The sequence below is a fragment of the Lissotriton helveticus genome, chromosome 11 (genome assembly GCF_964261635.1).
Source record: "Lissotriton helveticus chromosome 11, aLisHel1.1, whole genome shotgun sequence".
In the NCBI taxonomy this organism is placed as follows: domain Eukaryota; kingdom Metazoa; phylum Chordata; class Amphibia; order Caudata; family Salamandridae; genus Lissotriton; species Lissotriton helveticus.
This window is the reverse complement of record NC_136072.1, coordinates 1,066,376,901-1,066,391,992: the sequence shown is the minus strand read 5'-3', so window position 1 is coordinate 1,066,391,992 and position 15,092 is coordinate 1,066,376,901. Positions and strand designations below refer to the sequence as shown.

General features: G+C 45.8%; 1 protein-coding gene across 4 annotated transcripts in view; it reads right to left on the bottom strand.

Moving 5' to 3' along the window:
• GTF2H3 (general transcription factor IIH subunit 3) overlaps positions 1-15,092 on the bottom strand; it is a 99,667-nt gene that overhangs the window by 15,634 nt on the left and 68,941 nt on the right. For all 4 annotated transcript variants that reach the window (XM_078667617.1, XM_078667618.1, XM_078667619.1 and 1 more), the window contains exons 7-8: positions 5,232-5,260; positions 4,821-4,895 (exon numbers count right to left, since the gene is read on the bottom strand). In XM_078667617.1, the coding sequence (XP_078523743.1) occupies positions 4,821-4,895; positions 5,232-5,260 (104 nt within the window). The remainder of the gene's footprint in view (positions 1-4,820; positions 4,896-5,231; positions 5,261-15,092) is intronic.

Genomic DNA, 15,092 nt, shown 5'->3' with positions numbered 1-15,092 from the left:
ATTACTGTAGTTTAATCAATCGTATAAAGGCATTGGCCAACGTTACTTAATATGAGAAAGGTAAAAAGGTCATGATTCTTCTAAGCAGACTAATCTGAACTAACAGATGTTTGTAACTTTGGTTATTTGATGATCCATATTTAGTTTGGGGTCAAGTATAATTTCTAGATCGCAGACAGAGATAGCTTGTTGAGGACATAGGACGCCTAAAGAGGGCAGCTAAAGTGAGTTCACTTGTTAATTGTGTTGAAGATGGGGAGAATTTCTGATTTTGTGGGGTTTAGTTTTAAGAAACTGCTTTTGAGATGCCTCCTGGTTCTCGGTTTATACTAACTTATAAGGCAAGGCTATAGTTGCCCTCGCCTCACAGAAAACATACGCTTTCTCTCCAAGAGTGAATCTCTATTTTGCCAAAAAGAGGCAATCCACATTAAACCCCTAAGCCTGAAACAACTGTATTTCAGAATATTGAGATTAAAAGTATGGTCCTGCCAAAATATATACTATCACAACATTGAGAAAATAAGTACATGATGATATTTTGCCCACAATACTCTGTGGGACAACATTCAAAACTCAATATTCTGTTAGAGGACCACCGCCCGAAAACTTTCCTCGATGGTTCTGAATCTTGTCTTGAATGAAATCTGGTAAGAGGATTGAGGAATAACTGTGGGCACTCATGGCAGAGATTCGTATTCTTCCATAGTTAACAAACAATTCTCACACAGGATCACTGCCGATCTCAAATACAACATAATTGTTGGGCCCAAAACACATTTCTCCATTAAAACATAAAAAGATGAAGGAAAAGGGAAGCTATGAAGGTTGCAGCTTAAAACAATGTTCACCTCTTTCAGAAATCCTCAAGGTAACCAATTGATCACTTTTATACTGCCAAAATGCTCCTCATAAAACTACTAAACTAGATATTTTAAAAGCATGAATTGCTTTTCAGCATCCCTTCTCATTGAATTATGCTTTTCTGGTTGCTACCTGTAGATACAGAAAAGCATATTAACCCCTTCCACGCTCATGACGAGCTCAGCTCGTCATGAGGTACGCCTGTCGTACGCTCATGAAGAGCTGAACTCGTCATGTAACGCGGTAATTGCGAATCTTCAGCGCAGCGCGGTAAAACGCTTAGCGCGGAAGGCGTTAAGATGAGAAGGCACACAGAGAAACATTTTAGTTAAAACAAAAGAGAGATAAAATGAGGCAAAGCATGGAGAGCTCTGCGTATCCCATGGCCATTCGAGGTGAACATTCCCCTCTTTATGTCTTGAACCAGGGAAGTAAGATGGTACTTCATGAATGCGAGTTGTAGGCTGAAAATACTTTTGTGCGGGCTAAATATAGGGGCAAGACACTCTTTCATAATATAATGGAGTAATGAGGGTTTGGGGCAGCCAGCATAAATAATGTAACAATCGAATATCCAAAGCAATTGCCTGCTATGATGCGAAAGGAATGAAGGAATGTCTGAGGGCGGAGTGGAGAGCTAAAGAAGCAAAACCAAGTGCCTGGGGTTAGGTGATTCTACCCATACTCAAAGTTATTGTGGATCCACGTTTTGGAAATTAATTAGGTTCCTTATCCCAAGCAGCAGCCTCTAAAATGCACTGAACAAGTATTCTACTTGCTTACAATTATTTTGGTGAAGCTGTGCCATGAATCAGACTAGGCAACAAGGGACATTTTTCTACGACAAAGATTCCCATTCAAGTAGTGAAACCAGAGGAGATCGGAAACGCGAAGTACTCAAAACAAAAGACAGTTTCAGGTTGAGTCCTTTTCAACATATGAACTCAAGGCTTTATAAAATACACTTCGGAGAACTGATAGAAGGTTACTGCTATGGACGAAATGTTGATAAGCAAAAACAGAGAAGGAAATGCAGGGTGCCCTAGAAAAGTAGATATAGTGAATCTAAGTAGGAACAAATTGGGACTAAAAAATGGTCTCTGGTGTGACCCTTATTGTTCAAATTGACTTTACATTAATTAAACTGAAAAAATGCTCAAGCAATTAATGCTTAAGAGTTCTTGGCACTTCCAAAAAAGTGAGGATTCGTGGAAGCAAACCAATTGTCCCGGATCACAATACTGGTGATGTTGACTGAAACAGAAATTCCCAAGATAAGCAGTGCTTTCAGACTTCTCACAAGAGGACCCAAGGATCAGATGTTGAGTAAGGACACAAGGATACCACAACTGAGAAAGTCAAAGGAAAGATAACATTGAAAAGGGCGTTAGCTTTCTTCCAGCGTGTCTCTTGTGTAGGATTTCTGTAGAGATCTATTTCACTTGCTTACAACCACACCAATCTTCCCAAATTATTGACCGATTCGGACCTGAAAGTATCCACCAACAACTTCCCCCAGATTTGGATAGTTCCTGAGAGAGGGAAGGTAGATGTTTATTTGTGTTACAAAATCCAGCAGGAAAGATAAGGCACTGTGCAGGGCAGTTCATCAATGTTTTTTTTTTATATATTTCTTTTTATTGGAACAAGGCATCAAAAACAATACAAAGGCATAACAGTGGGGAGACACCGTCCCATATTGTATATCATCACGTCAGGAGAAAACAGAAAGGGGGGGGGGGGGAGAGAAAGCGGAAAATACAATACACCAATAAAAACAATCAAGGAGAGGTAGGAACGTCAATGGGAGAAGCAATGGGAGGCACACATATGTCTCCCCTATGTCGATTCCACAGCCCCCACACAGATGTCCACTTACGTGGGCGGCCCCACGCCACAAACCGTTTTTTCACGGAACATACACCAATCCATATTCTCTTTCCACTCTTCGATGGTCAGTGACCTTTTGACCCCCACCTCGGTGTAATATTCCTTTTCGCTGTCATATTACCTAGAGGCGATCTGCGCCACATTAGGATCAGTGGACTCCCAAATATTAAGGAGGCACCTCCTTGCCTCTGGTAACACAGCCACCCCCAACACCTCCTGCTTGACATCGTGAACCCCCTCCAATATTCAACCACAAAGCAACACTCCCGTATAATATGGAGGAACGTACCCACAAGACGACACCCTCGTCTGCACAGACCCGTGTCCGACAGCCCCATCCGAACCAGGCAGGGTCCTGTGACATAGACCCTATGCAATATTTTCAACTGAACAAGTCGAAGTCGTGCGTGGATTGTGACCACCTTTGGCGAGGACACAGCCGCTTGCCAGTTCTCATTATCTAATTCAACACCATCTTGTGACCATTTATCACGTAATGAAACCAGGAGATCCGCCCTATGATTGATCAATTTCTTATAAATAAGGGAAATAGTTTTTTCGGCCAGATGTCCATCTAAAATCCTATATTCAAGAGGTGACGCCTCGGGCAGGTCCGCTACCTCCGGCAGGGCCGCCGTCAACGCATGTCTGACCTGCGCATAGCAAAAGTACTCAGTACTACTCAAATTGAATTCAGGTTTCAATTCCGGAAACGTTTTGAGCCTACCCTTAGCCCAGACATCGCCGATAGTCGAGAGCCCAATCAAGTCCCACCTGTCAAAACCTTTCGTGTTCCAGAGTTTGCCTAACATGGCAGACTCAAACAGGGGGGTGGCCTGCGTCAAACGACCTTATATTCCCAAAGAGCTAGTCGCGTCATGCCAGATCTGCATCGCATGCTTAGTCGGCCCCGTCAACACGTTTCTGGCCATCCTGGCATACAATGCTCTGTTATAATTGCCTCCAGGAAGAAGCCATCTATACATTGCATATCCAGGACCAGAAGGGGGCCCATGCGTGCCTAAGTTAATTGCTGCCAATTGAGAGGCCCAATAGTAGCGTTGTATATCAGGGAGCGCAATCCCGCCGTCATACCACGGAAGTGTCAATTTGGCCAACGCAATCCGGGGTCTACCGTCCCACAACAGACTGCTCTGTAACCCCTCAACCTCCCAAAAATAGCTAGCGGGTACTACATCTAAAGTGTTTTGTAAAACGTATAGAAAACGAGGCAGAGACATCATTTTAAAAAGGGTTGCACGTCCCAACAAAGAAAGAGGGAGCTTCTTCCAACCCGCGACATCGCTTCTAAGTCTAACCAAGGGGGGGAGGAGATTTCTTTCATAACGAACTATAGGATCCAAGGAAACAAATATCCCTAAATATTTGAAGCCACCCCTAGCTTTTTGAATCTGACAATTTCGTGGAGGAAGCGGAGTATCCCCACTGAGAACGAACAAAAGTGATTTGCCCCAATTTATAGATAGTCCCGAATTCCGGCCAAAGGAGGTCAACACATCGCACACCTCATCCAGGGATTTCCTAGGTGAGGTCAAATAAAGTAAAATATCGTCTGCATACAGAGAAATCCTATCCTCCCACTGCGGAGACCATCGGATCCAGGCCGCAAGCGGCTCCAGAGCCAATGAAAACAGAAGGGGAGAGAGTTCATCAATGTTTTAAGTTCTTATATGCAACGTGATGTAGAACATGGCTTGGCTGTGTAAGGCATCATCAACCCATACTTACCTAGGTTATAAACTGAAACACAAGCAAAATATCACATTTTGTTTTCTCTATACCACTTCTAACAATCTCTCATACACCAACCACAACCCCTACCCCTCAAGTGCCCTCCAACATCCCCACCTATGTGTACAACAATATGTGACTAATAAAATGAAAGAAAGTTTGTAGAAATATTCTTTTGTTAACATGAATGGTCTAATGAGTTACGTGAGAATAGATTTTTTGTAGATAAATATTGGCCTCCCACTTGTATCTATGCATACAACATCAATCCCATCATTTAAAATAAAGGAAAAAATAACCTTGCTTAAGCTTACCTGTTTCTGTGCTGCAAAGATCACGTTCATAAAGTTCATGTACTGTAAAGCACTGTCTTCTGCAGCTTTAATGACCTACAAGGAAGCAGTGCCAGCATCAGTTACCAGTGTTTGCGAAATATATATTATGGAAAAGAGAGGGTGGGGGAGGAAGGGGGGAGGGCGGGGACATGCAGGATTAAATTTAAAGAAGACTGTCTTCAACTGTTGATGGTAACTGCATTTCACATATACATCCAATGGCATTATTTGTATTACTCTGACATGCTGTCTCTTTTACAATATTTGAAAAGTAAATCATATATCATGATTAGAATGCCACTCCAAAATTCAAAAATATGAAATAAATATTATTTTATAATCCAACAACCCTTTTTATTCAAAATATGGAGCTCATAAACAAAGACTTACCAAAATGCGGGAGTTCATTTCCTGGCCAGCTGCATGTTAAAAAGTGAAAAAAAATGTTTAGCTTTAAGCAAAGAGGAGTATTCGGGACAACTGATGACACATACACAAGCTATAATGAAGCAGAATCACAAACAATGTTCGGCCCCGCACCACAATTATCTTTGAAGATTCAAGAGAGTGAATCTATAAAAGACTCCGAGATCATAAGATTCTGTGTAAAACTACAATACAATTTACAGAAAATGTCAACCATCACACAATGAGGAGGAAAGTATCTGGCGAGGTCTGCAAGACACAATTAAAAACAACATTTTGCATGATTTGTATTTACTACATCACAATATTGACTGATGTGCAGTAGCAGTACTGCCATGGAAGAAAGTGGAAACACCGTCCAATCCTAAAAAAAGAACTTTATGAAAATAACTTTGACGCGTTTTATAAACAAAAATTAAAGTTCCATAAGCAGAGAACCGTTTACACTATTGCAATCACACCTGCACTGCTAGTTGAATACAGTTAGTACATTTTCCATAATTTAATTTAAAATGGGCATTGGCAAAGCCAACAGGTCAGCCTATGAAGATCTATTGGGTTTACCAATATGTTTAGCCATGTTGTACACCAGCGTCACTGCTGTTCATCATGGCTAAAAGTTAGAGTTAGAGGAGAGTGGTGTAGAGTAGAGTGGAGTGGCGTACAGTGGAGTGTCGTGGAGTGCTGTAGAGGGTCATGGAGGGAGTAGAGTGAATAGGCGTACAGTGGATTAGAGTGTTGTGTAGAGTAAAGTGGAGTGGAGTGGTTAGAGGCAGTTGAGTAGGGTGTTGTACAGTAAAGTGGAGTAGAATGGAGTAGATTGGCGTAAAGTGGCGTGGCATCGAGTCGGGTGGCGTGGGATGATAGAGTGGAGGGGCACGTCATAAGGTGGCAGAGTGCTGTAGAGTGGAGTGGCGTGTCACAGAGTGCCGTAAGAGTGGAAGGGCGTAGAGTGGAGTGGAGGAGAGTGTAGAGGCGTAGAATGCTGTACAGTGTTGTAGCGTTGAGTGGCATAGAGTGTTGTTGAGAGGAGCTGCGGAGAGTGCCGTAAAGTGGAGTGGGACAGAGTGTCGTGGAGAGGTGCAGCATGTGGTGGAGTGAAATGACGGAGAGTGGAGTAGAGTAAAGTGGAGTGCTGTAGAGTGGCTTAAACTGTCTTAGAGTGGAGTGGCATAAGGGGGAATACAGTGGATTGGCTTGGACTGGTGTAAAGTGTCAGAGTAGAGTGGCCTGTAGTTGTGTGGAGTGGCATAAAGTGGAGTAGCATAGAGTGAAGGGACGCAGAGTGGAGGGAAGAAAAGGGTAGTGGAGCGGCGTAGAGTGCAGTGGTACAGAGTGGCGTGTCAGAGTATCTAAAGAGTGGAAGGGCGTAGAGTGTAGTGTGGTAGAGTGTCGCAGAATGCAGTGGCATGTCGAAGAATGGAGTGGGGTTTTGAAGAAGGAAGTGGCGGTTCATAGAAAGGAGTGGCGAGTCGTAGAGTGGAGTGGCGAGTCGTAGAGTGGAGTGGAGAGGAGTGGAGTGGAGAGTCGTAGAGTGGAGTGGAGAGTCGTAGAGTGGAGTGGAGAGGAGTGGAGTGGTGATTCGTAGAGTGGCGTGGCGAGTCGTAGAGTGGCGTGGCGAGTCGTAGAGTGGCGTGGCGAGTCGTAGGGTGGCGTGGAGAGTCGTAGGGTGGCGTGGAGAGTCGTAGGGTGGCGTGGAGAGTCGTAGGGTGGCGTGGAGAGTCGTAGAGTGGCGTGGCGAGTCGTGGAGTGGCGTGGAGTGGCAAGTCGTAGAGTGCAGTGGCGAGTCGTAGAGTGCAGTGGCGAGTCGTAGAGTGGAGTGGCGAGTCGTAGAGTGGAGTGGCGAGTCGTAGAGTGGAGTGGCGAGTCGTAGAGTGAAGTGGCGAGTCGTAGAGTGCAGTGGCGAGTCGTAGAGTGCAGTGGCGAGTCGTAGAGTGGAGTGGCGAGTCGTAGAGTGGAGTGGCGAGTCGTAGAGTGGAGTGGCGAGGAGTGGAGTGGAGAGTCATACAATGGAGTTGCGAGTCGTACAGTGGAGTTGCGAGTCGTACAGTGGAGTTGCGAGTTGTACAGTGGAGTGGCATACAGTGGAGTAGTGTGGTTGAGAAAAGTATTGCACAATGGCATAGAGGGAGTTGGGTAGAGTAGAGTAGAGTACACGGACGCAGAGTGGATTGGCATATAGTGTTGTAGAGTACAGTGGCATAAATTGTCGTAGAGTACCATAGAGTGGAGTGGACTGGAGTGGTGTAGAGTGGAGGGGTAAGTCGTAGAGTGGAGGGGCATGCCGTAGAGTGGGGGGCATGCCGTAGAGTGGGGGGGGCATGCTGTAGAGTGGGGGGGCATGCCGTAGAGTTGGGGGGGTACAAAAGGGGGTGGTGAAGGACGGAGCATCTGAATCAATCAAACACTCACACCCAGTCAAAAGATCTGGGTTTAATCCATCACCGTTCTTTAGCCCACTCTGCCACCCCAGTTCAGACATGGCTATATGCAAATCAGTCTGACCCTGTGCCTCATGGGAACAGTCCAGCCCGAACTGCCAAGCCATGTCTTCCCTGGACCGGAAACAAGCTTCCGAGGACCGGTTTCTGGCATTCCAGCCGTCTTCAGCCCGGCTTGCTTGAATCCAGTGGCAAAGTGAGCAAGGGACTCACGTCTGAGCATACCCTGCCACACTCATGGCGGCCAAAAGCGGTACAAAAGGGGGTGGTGATGGACGGAGCATCTGAATCAATCAAACACTCACACCCAGTCAAAAGATCTGGGTTTAATCCATCACCGTTCTTTAGCCCACTCTGCCACCCCAGTTCAGACATGGCTATATGCAAATCAGTCTGACCCTGTGCCTCATGGGAACAGTCCAGCCCGAACTGCCAAGCCATGTCTTCCCTGGACCGGAAACAAGCTTCCGAGGACCGGTTTCTGGCATTCCAGCCGTCTTCAGCCCGGCTTGCTTGAATCCAGTGGCAAAGTGAGCAAGGGACTCACGTCTGAGCATACCCTGCCACACTCATGGCGGCCAAAAGCGGTACAAAAGGGGGTGGTGATGGACAGAGCATCTGAATCAATCAAACACTCACACCCAGTCAAAAGATCTGGGTTTAATCCATCACCGTTCTTTAGCCCACTCTGCCACCCCAGTTCAGACATGGCTATATGCAAATCAGTCTGACCCTGTGCCTCATGGGAACAGTCCAGCCCGAACTGCCAAGCCATGTCTTCCCTGGACCGGAAACAAGCTTCAGAGGACCGGTTTCTGGCATTCCAGCCGTCTTCAGCCCGGCTTGCTTGAATCCAGTGGCAAAGTGAGCAAGGGACTCATGTCTGAGCATACCCTGCCACACTCATGACGGCCAAAAGCGGTACAAAAGGGGGTGGTGATGGACGGAGCATCTGAATCAATCAAACACTCACACCCAGTCAAAAGATCTGGGTTTAATCCATCACCGTTCTTTAGACCACTCTGCCACCCCAGTTCAGACATGGCTATATGCAAATCAGTCTGACCCTGTGCCTCATGGGAACAGTCCAGCCCGAACTGCCAAGCCATGTCTTCCCTGGACCGGAAACAAGCTTCCGAGGACCGGTTTCTGGCATTCCAGCCGTCTTCAGCCCGGTTTGCTTGAATCCAGTGGCAAAGTGAGCAAGGGACTCATGTCTGAGCATACCCTGCCACAATCATGGCGTTCAGAAGCGGTACAAAAGGGGGTAGTTCGGACTGGACTGTTCCCATGAGGCACAGGGTCAGAGCTGCTTTGCATATAGCCAGTGTCAACCCAGGGTGGTGTGGAGTGCAAAAAAATGATGGATTTAGGCCCATATCCTTGTACTGGGGTGATTGTATGACATTGTTCTACATTCTGTCCATCAACTGTGTTTTTTGCAATTTTCACCCCAAATTGGCTGGGTATGCTCAGACGTGAGTCCCAGGCTCTCCACACCACTGGAGTCAAGCTATCCAGGCTGAATGAAGGCTGATAGCCAGAAACCGGTCCTTGGATGCTTCATTCTGGTCTGGGAAAGACATGGCTTGCTAGTTCGGACTGGACTGTTCCCATGAGGCACAGGGTCAGAGCTGATTTGCATATAGCCAGTGTCTAACCCAGGGTGGTGTGGGGTGCAATAAAATGATGGATTTAGGCCCAGATCCTTGTACTGGGGTGATTGTATGACATTGTTCTACATTCTGTCCATCAACTGTGTTTTTTGCAATTTTCACCCAGAGTTGGCTGGGTATGCTCAGACATGAGTCCCAGGCTCTCCACACCACTGGAGTCAAGCTATCCAGGCTGAATGAAGGCTGATAGCCAGAAACCGGTCCTTGGATGCTTCATTCCGGTCTGGGAAAGACTTTGCTTGGTAGTTCGGACTGGACTGTTCCCATGAGGCACAGGGTCAGAGCGGATTTGCATATAGCCAGTGTCTAACCCAGGGTGGTGTGGAGTGCAAAAAAAAATGATGGATTTAGGCCCAGATCCTTGTACTGGGGTGATTGTATGACATTGTTCTACATTCTGTCCATCAACTGTGTTTTTTGCAATTTTCACCCCGAGTTGGCTGGGTATGCTGAGACGTGAGTCCCAGGCTCTCCACACCACTGGAGTCAAGCTATCCAGGCTGATAGCCAGAAACCGGTCCTTGGATGCTTGATTCCGGTCTGGGAAAGACATGGCTTGGTAGTTCGGACTGGACTGTTCCCATGAGGCACAGGGTCAGAGCTGATTTGCATATAGCCAGTGTCTAACCCAGGGCGGTCTGGAGTGCAAAAAAATGATGGATTTAGGCCCAGATCCTTGTACTGGGGTGATTGTATGACATTGTTCTACATTCTGTCCATCAACTGTGTTTTTTGCAATTTTCACCCCGAGTTGGCTGGGTATGCTCAGACGTGAGTCCCAGGCTCTCCACACCACTGGAGTCAAGCTATCCAGGCTGAATGAAGGCTGATAGCCTGAAACCGGTCCTTGGATGCTTGATTCCGGTCTGGGAAAGACATGGCTTGGTAGTTCGGACTGGACTGTTCCCATGAGGCACAGGGTCAGAGCTGATTTGCATATAGCCAGTGTCAAACCCAGGGTGGTGTGGAGTGCAAAAAAATGATGGATTTAGGCCCAGATCCTTGTACTGGGGTGATTGTATGACATTGTTCTACATTCTGTCCATCAACTGTGTTTTTTGCAATTTTCACCCCGTAGAGTGGGGGGGGGGCATGCCGTAGAGTGGGGGGGGGGCATGCCGTAGAGTGGGGGGGGCATGCCATAGAGTTGGGGGGGCATGCCGTAGAGTGGGGGGGAGCATGCCGTAGAGTGGAGGGGCATGCCGTAGAGTGAAGGCGAATGTCAAAGAGTGGAGGGGCATGTTAAAGAGTGGAGGGGCATGTCAAAGAGTGGAGGGGCATGTCAAAGAGTGGAGGGGGTGTCGTAGAGTGGCAGAGAGGGAGTGGCACAGAGTGGCGTTATGTAGACTGGAGTGGCGTGTCATAGAGTGGAGTAGTGTAGAATGGAATGATGTGTCAGAGTGGAGTGGGGTAGATTTCAGTGTCGTAGAGTTAAGTGGCATAGAGTGGAGTGACGTATTGAAGAGTGAAATGGAATTGAATGGAATGACTTGGAGTGGAGTGCAGTGTTTTAGAGTGGAATGGCCTGTCGGAGAATGGAGTGGCAAGTTTTAGATACTCAAAGTACGGCCCAGGGGCTGCATGTGGCCCTTATGACTTTTACACGTGGCCCCCTGGTCAACAGCAGCACTGGGCTGCTGTTTCTCAACTCATCATTAATGTTGACTAATATGTTAAATGGAGGGGGAGACATGATTTGCAGCTTAACTGGTGTTAAAGGAAGTAATATAGGTGTCGTCCACCACATAAATTTAGGAACACTTTCATTTTAAAGACATGTTGCAACTGTAAAAATCTGACAAACTCTTCAAAATTCAAAAAGTGTATTTCTGAAAAAATAACTTCGAGATCTCATCTGGTGTGTTCTGGATTGTATATAACAACCGTGGGAGCGTCATCATCTTAAATAGCGCCACACTGCCCATTAGTGTGAGAGGAAGAGAGCGCCAGCTTTTGGTGCTATAGAGAATCTTGCAGATCTCGGCATCTATATAAATAAAAATGTATCTGTTCGTTTGTTCAAAATCTTAAATCTCCAAAAGATCTTCACCGATTGCTTTGAAATGTTGACACAACGTTGGATTCGAATACGCGCGTGTTTTTATATACACAACGTTGGATTCGAATACGCACATGTCGAATACGCGCGTGTTAGTAATCGAAAGCCCGTACAGACACATAAAAATGTAAATGTTCGTTTGTTTAAAATCATAAATCTCCGAAAGTTCTTCACCGATTGCTTTGCAATTTTGACACAACGTTGGATTCGATTAAGCACGTGTTTTTATATACACAACGTTGGATTTGAATACGCGCGTGGCCAATACGTGGGTGTTTCTGACACATTGAGACAATAGTCTACATATATTACGCGCGTGGCCAATACGCACGTGTTTTTAATCGAAAGTCTGAACAGACCCTATCGATTTGTTGGTGCGCAACAACTACAAGGGACGCATAGAGACAATAGTCTACATATATTAGGATGGACAGTTGGTGTCAGGATGGCAGAGCAGGAAGTGGGTGGAGGGAGGGGGGAGGAGTTGGTTCAGTTTGCAACATAATTTAAAAGAACACGATGCAACCAAAAATAATAAATAACAAAGCTCAGGGCCAATCTTTCGAATTGTGCAGTTTAGATCTAGACACAGATTGCTTCTCACATGGCCAATTATATGTTGCGTGTTCTAGCGTCGGCAAACCACACAATCTCTATATCTGCACAGACAATGGAACAACAAAAACATATTGTATACCCACAAACATTGTGAAATTAACCATATTAAAAACGTGCACTTACTCTTTTCTTTCTTTTCTATTTAACCAGACTGAGCCACAGCAACGCGGTGCCGGGTACAGCTAGTTTCTAATAAAACTCACGTGGGTCCCTAGTTATGTGTATCACTAGGAATTTAAAGCAGGACATTTCTACAGGTACTTTACACCCGAGGTGACAGCTGGTGCGCCCCCCACCATTGGAAACAGCAACGACTTGTCCCAGTTGATGCAGTATCCAGAATGATCTCCGTTGATCGGAAGATCTGCAGTATTCTTTCCACTGATTGCCTGGGTCTTTCGACATATAATAGTACATCATCAGCATAGACGGAGATGCGTTCCTCCCATTCATCCCAGATAGGGATGCCCCAGATCAAGGGGTCCTGCCGTACCCATGCAACCAGTGGCTCTAGAGCCAGGGCAAACAGAAGCGGGGATAGTGTGCAGCCTCGTCATGTCCCCTTCTGCAGCTCGAATTCTCGAGTCGTCACAGAATTGACTCGCACCCTCGCTAAGGTTTGTGATAGAGAAGCCTCATCAAGCTTACATATTTAGGTCCGTGACAGAAGCAGCCCAAGACTGTGAATAGATACTTCCATTTCACATTGTCAAAGGCCATTCTGAAATCCAACGATAACAGGGCAAATAGATTTGTGATTTGTTCTAATGTTATATGGAGGACCCCAAACAGCCATCACAGGTAAAGCCACGCGCTCCTATGGGGCATAAATCCTGCCTGGTCTGGATGAATGAGGGAGGTGATGACTTTACAGAGCCGAATTGAGACGGCCTTGGGCAGTACTTTGGCCTCGTAGTTTAATGGAGATAGGGGTCGATATGATCCGCAATTGGTAGGGGGCTTGCCTTCTTTAGGTATTACTATGATCATTGCCATTCTTTGATCATGAGGGAGTGCCCCTCCCTCCCTTGCTTCAATAATCATGTTATGGAGGTGCTCTGCTGCGTGGTCGAGCATACATTTGAATAGTTCTACCGGTAGGCCGTTAGGTCCCACCGCTTTTTAATTTCCTCCACCAAGAAGTCCCCCCCCAGCATCGCACAGTCTTCTGTGGATAGCCTTGGCAAGTGAATGTCTAGGAGTAACTCTGTGCGTTCCTTCTCCGACTTTCGGTCCGAGGCGGAGTAGAGGGACTCGTAGTACGAGGCAAATGCCTCAGCTAGCTCACTGCCTGTAACATGGCTTCAGCCTTTCTCATTTACTATACTCGGTACCCAATTGTGTTCAGTTCTCTTTTTATCCAACCAGGCTAGGAGTTTGACTGCCTTGTCACCCACCTCATAGAGTCTGTGTGTTGTGTTTCCCTCGCCTGCACCCTGGCCTCATCTTCTTCTAGGTCTCTCAGCTTCCTCTGCCAAAGCCCCAGTTGGTGTCCCAGCTCTGTGTCTCCCACCCCTTTCACCACCACCTGAGCTTCCAATTTGGAAATGGTATCCTCTAGGGCAGTGGTTCCCAAACTTTTGACTCCTGAGGACCCCCATTGAGTCACCACTGGAAGCCAGGGACCCCCAAGCAATTTGTATGAGTTAAATTTCAAACATTAAAACAGTAATTCGAAAAAAAATACACACGTGTGCACACAAAACAAATACTCAAAGTACTAAGGGTTTTGGGGCCAGGTGTACGACCATTTCATTTAGCGCCTCGCAATTGGCGACACATTGGGAGTGGCAAATTGCGAGTCGCTAAATTAAATGTACAACAGTGTATTTAACACTGTTTGGGATTCCCAATGGGGTCGCAAATTGCGAGGTTCATTAATATTAATGAGCCTCTCGCAATTTACGAGCCCATTGGGAATGCCAGCCCTCCCAGCGATGGTGGCCTGCTGGGCTCTGCAGGCCACCATGTCCTGGACTGCTTTTAAATAAAGCAGTTTTTTTGAAAAAAAATGCATTTAAAAAAAAAAAGAAAATGAAACGTTTTCGTTTCATTTTCTAAGGGCAGGCAGAGGTCCCTGGGACCACTGCCTGCCCTTAAAAAATAATTTTGCATGCATTTGCAAAGGGGAAGGGGTCCCCTAGGGACCCCTTCCCATTTGCGAATGCATTACCATCTACTTGAAGTAGGTGGTAATTGTGACTGTTTTGCGACCGCAAAACATTTGTACATGGTTTTGAGACTCGCTATTTGGAAGGGAATGCCCCTTCCAAATAGCAAGTTGCAAAACCTATTTAGAGAGTCGCAAACAAATTGCGACTCGCGAAATAGGCTATGTACATGGCTCAATAGGTTTTTGCATGCACAAACGGGATCGCGAACCAGTTTGCGCATATATAAACAGATCGTACATCTGGCCCTTAGTATTTTATATTGAAGTAATAGCCCCTCTGTCACATGTATTTAAATTTGTTTTATAACATCTCTCATACAATTGTAGGATGTCAGAGCACTTTACATCACACACATAGAGACATTGAATCATACATGTAAATCAGTGTGTATATAAAATGTTTAAAGAGTGCTTGGTCTAGAAAAGCACAAACTCAGGATTCAGAACATAACACAGTGGCTAGCATTGACTTTAACATTAAAAATGTATTTCCACCCAAATATATCATTTTAGCAGCATCAGGTTAATGAATAACTGGGACAAAATGTAAGTTACTAACTGGTACCATGCAGTTTGCAAGCAGGTCTTTGATGACAGTTTATAGGTCCCTCTGCTAGATTACGATTGTCACTTAGGAAGTGCACAGTAACAAAAGAAACTCTGTGACAAAAGCAGTAACCACAAACCTAGGCACATACAATACTGCTTTTTAAGATACATGTTACACGTTCTTTGCAGTAGGCACATTAACCCTCTGTGCTACATTAGTTATATCAAAGCTGCCACTGAACAAAACTCCCCTGCTCTCCAGCAGGTACATTAATCACTGGCATTCTCTTGACACTTTTATTGTTGCTG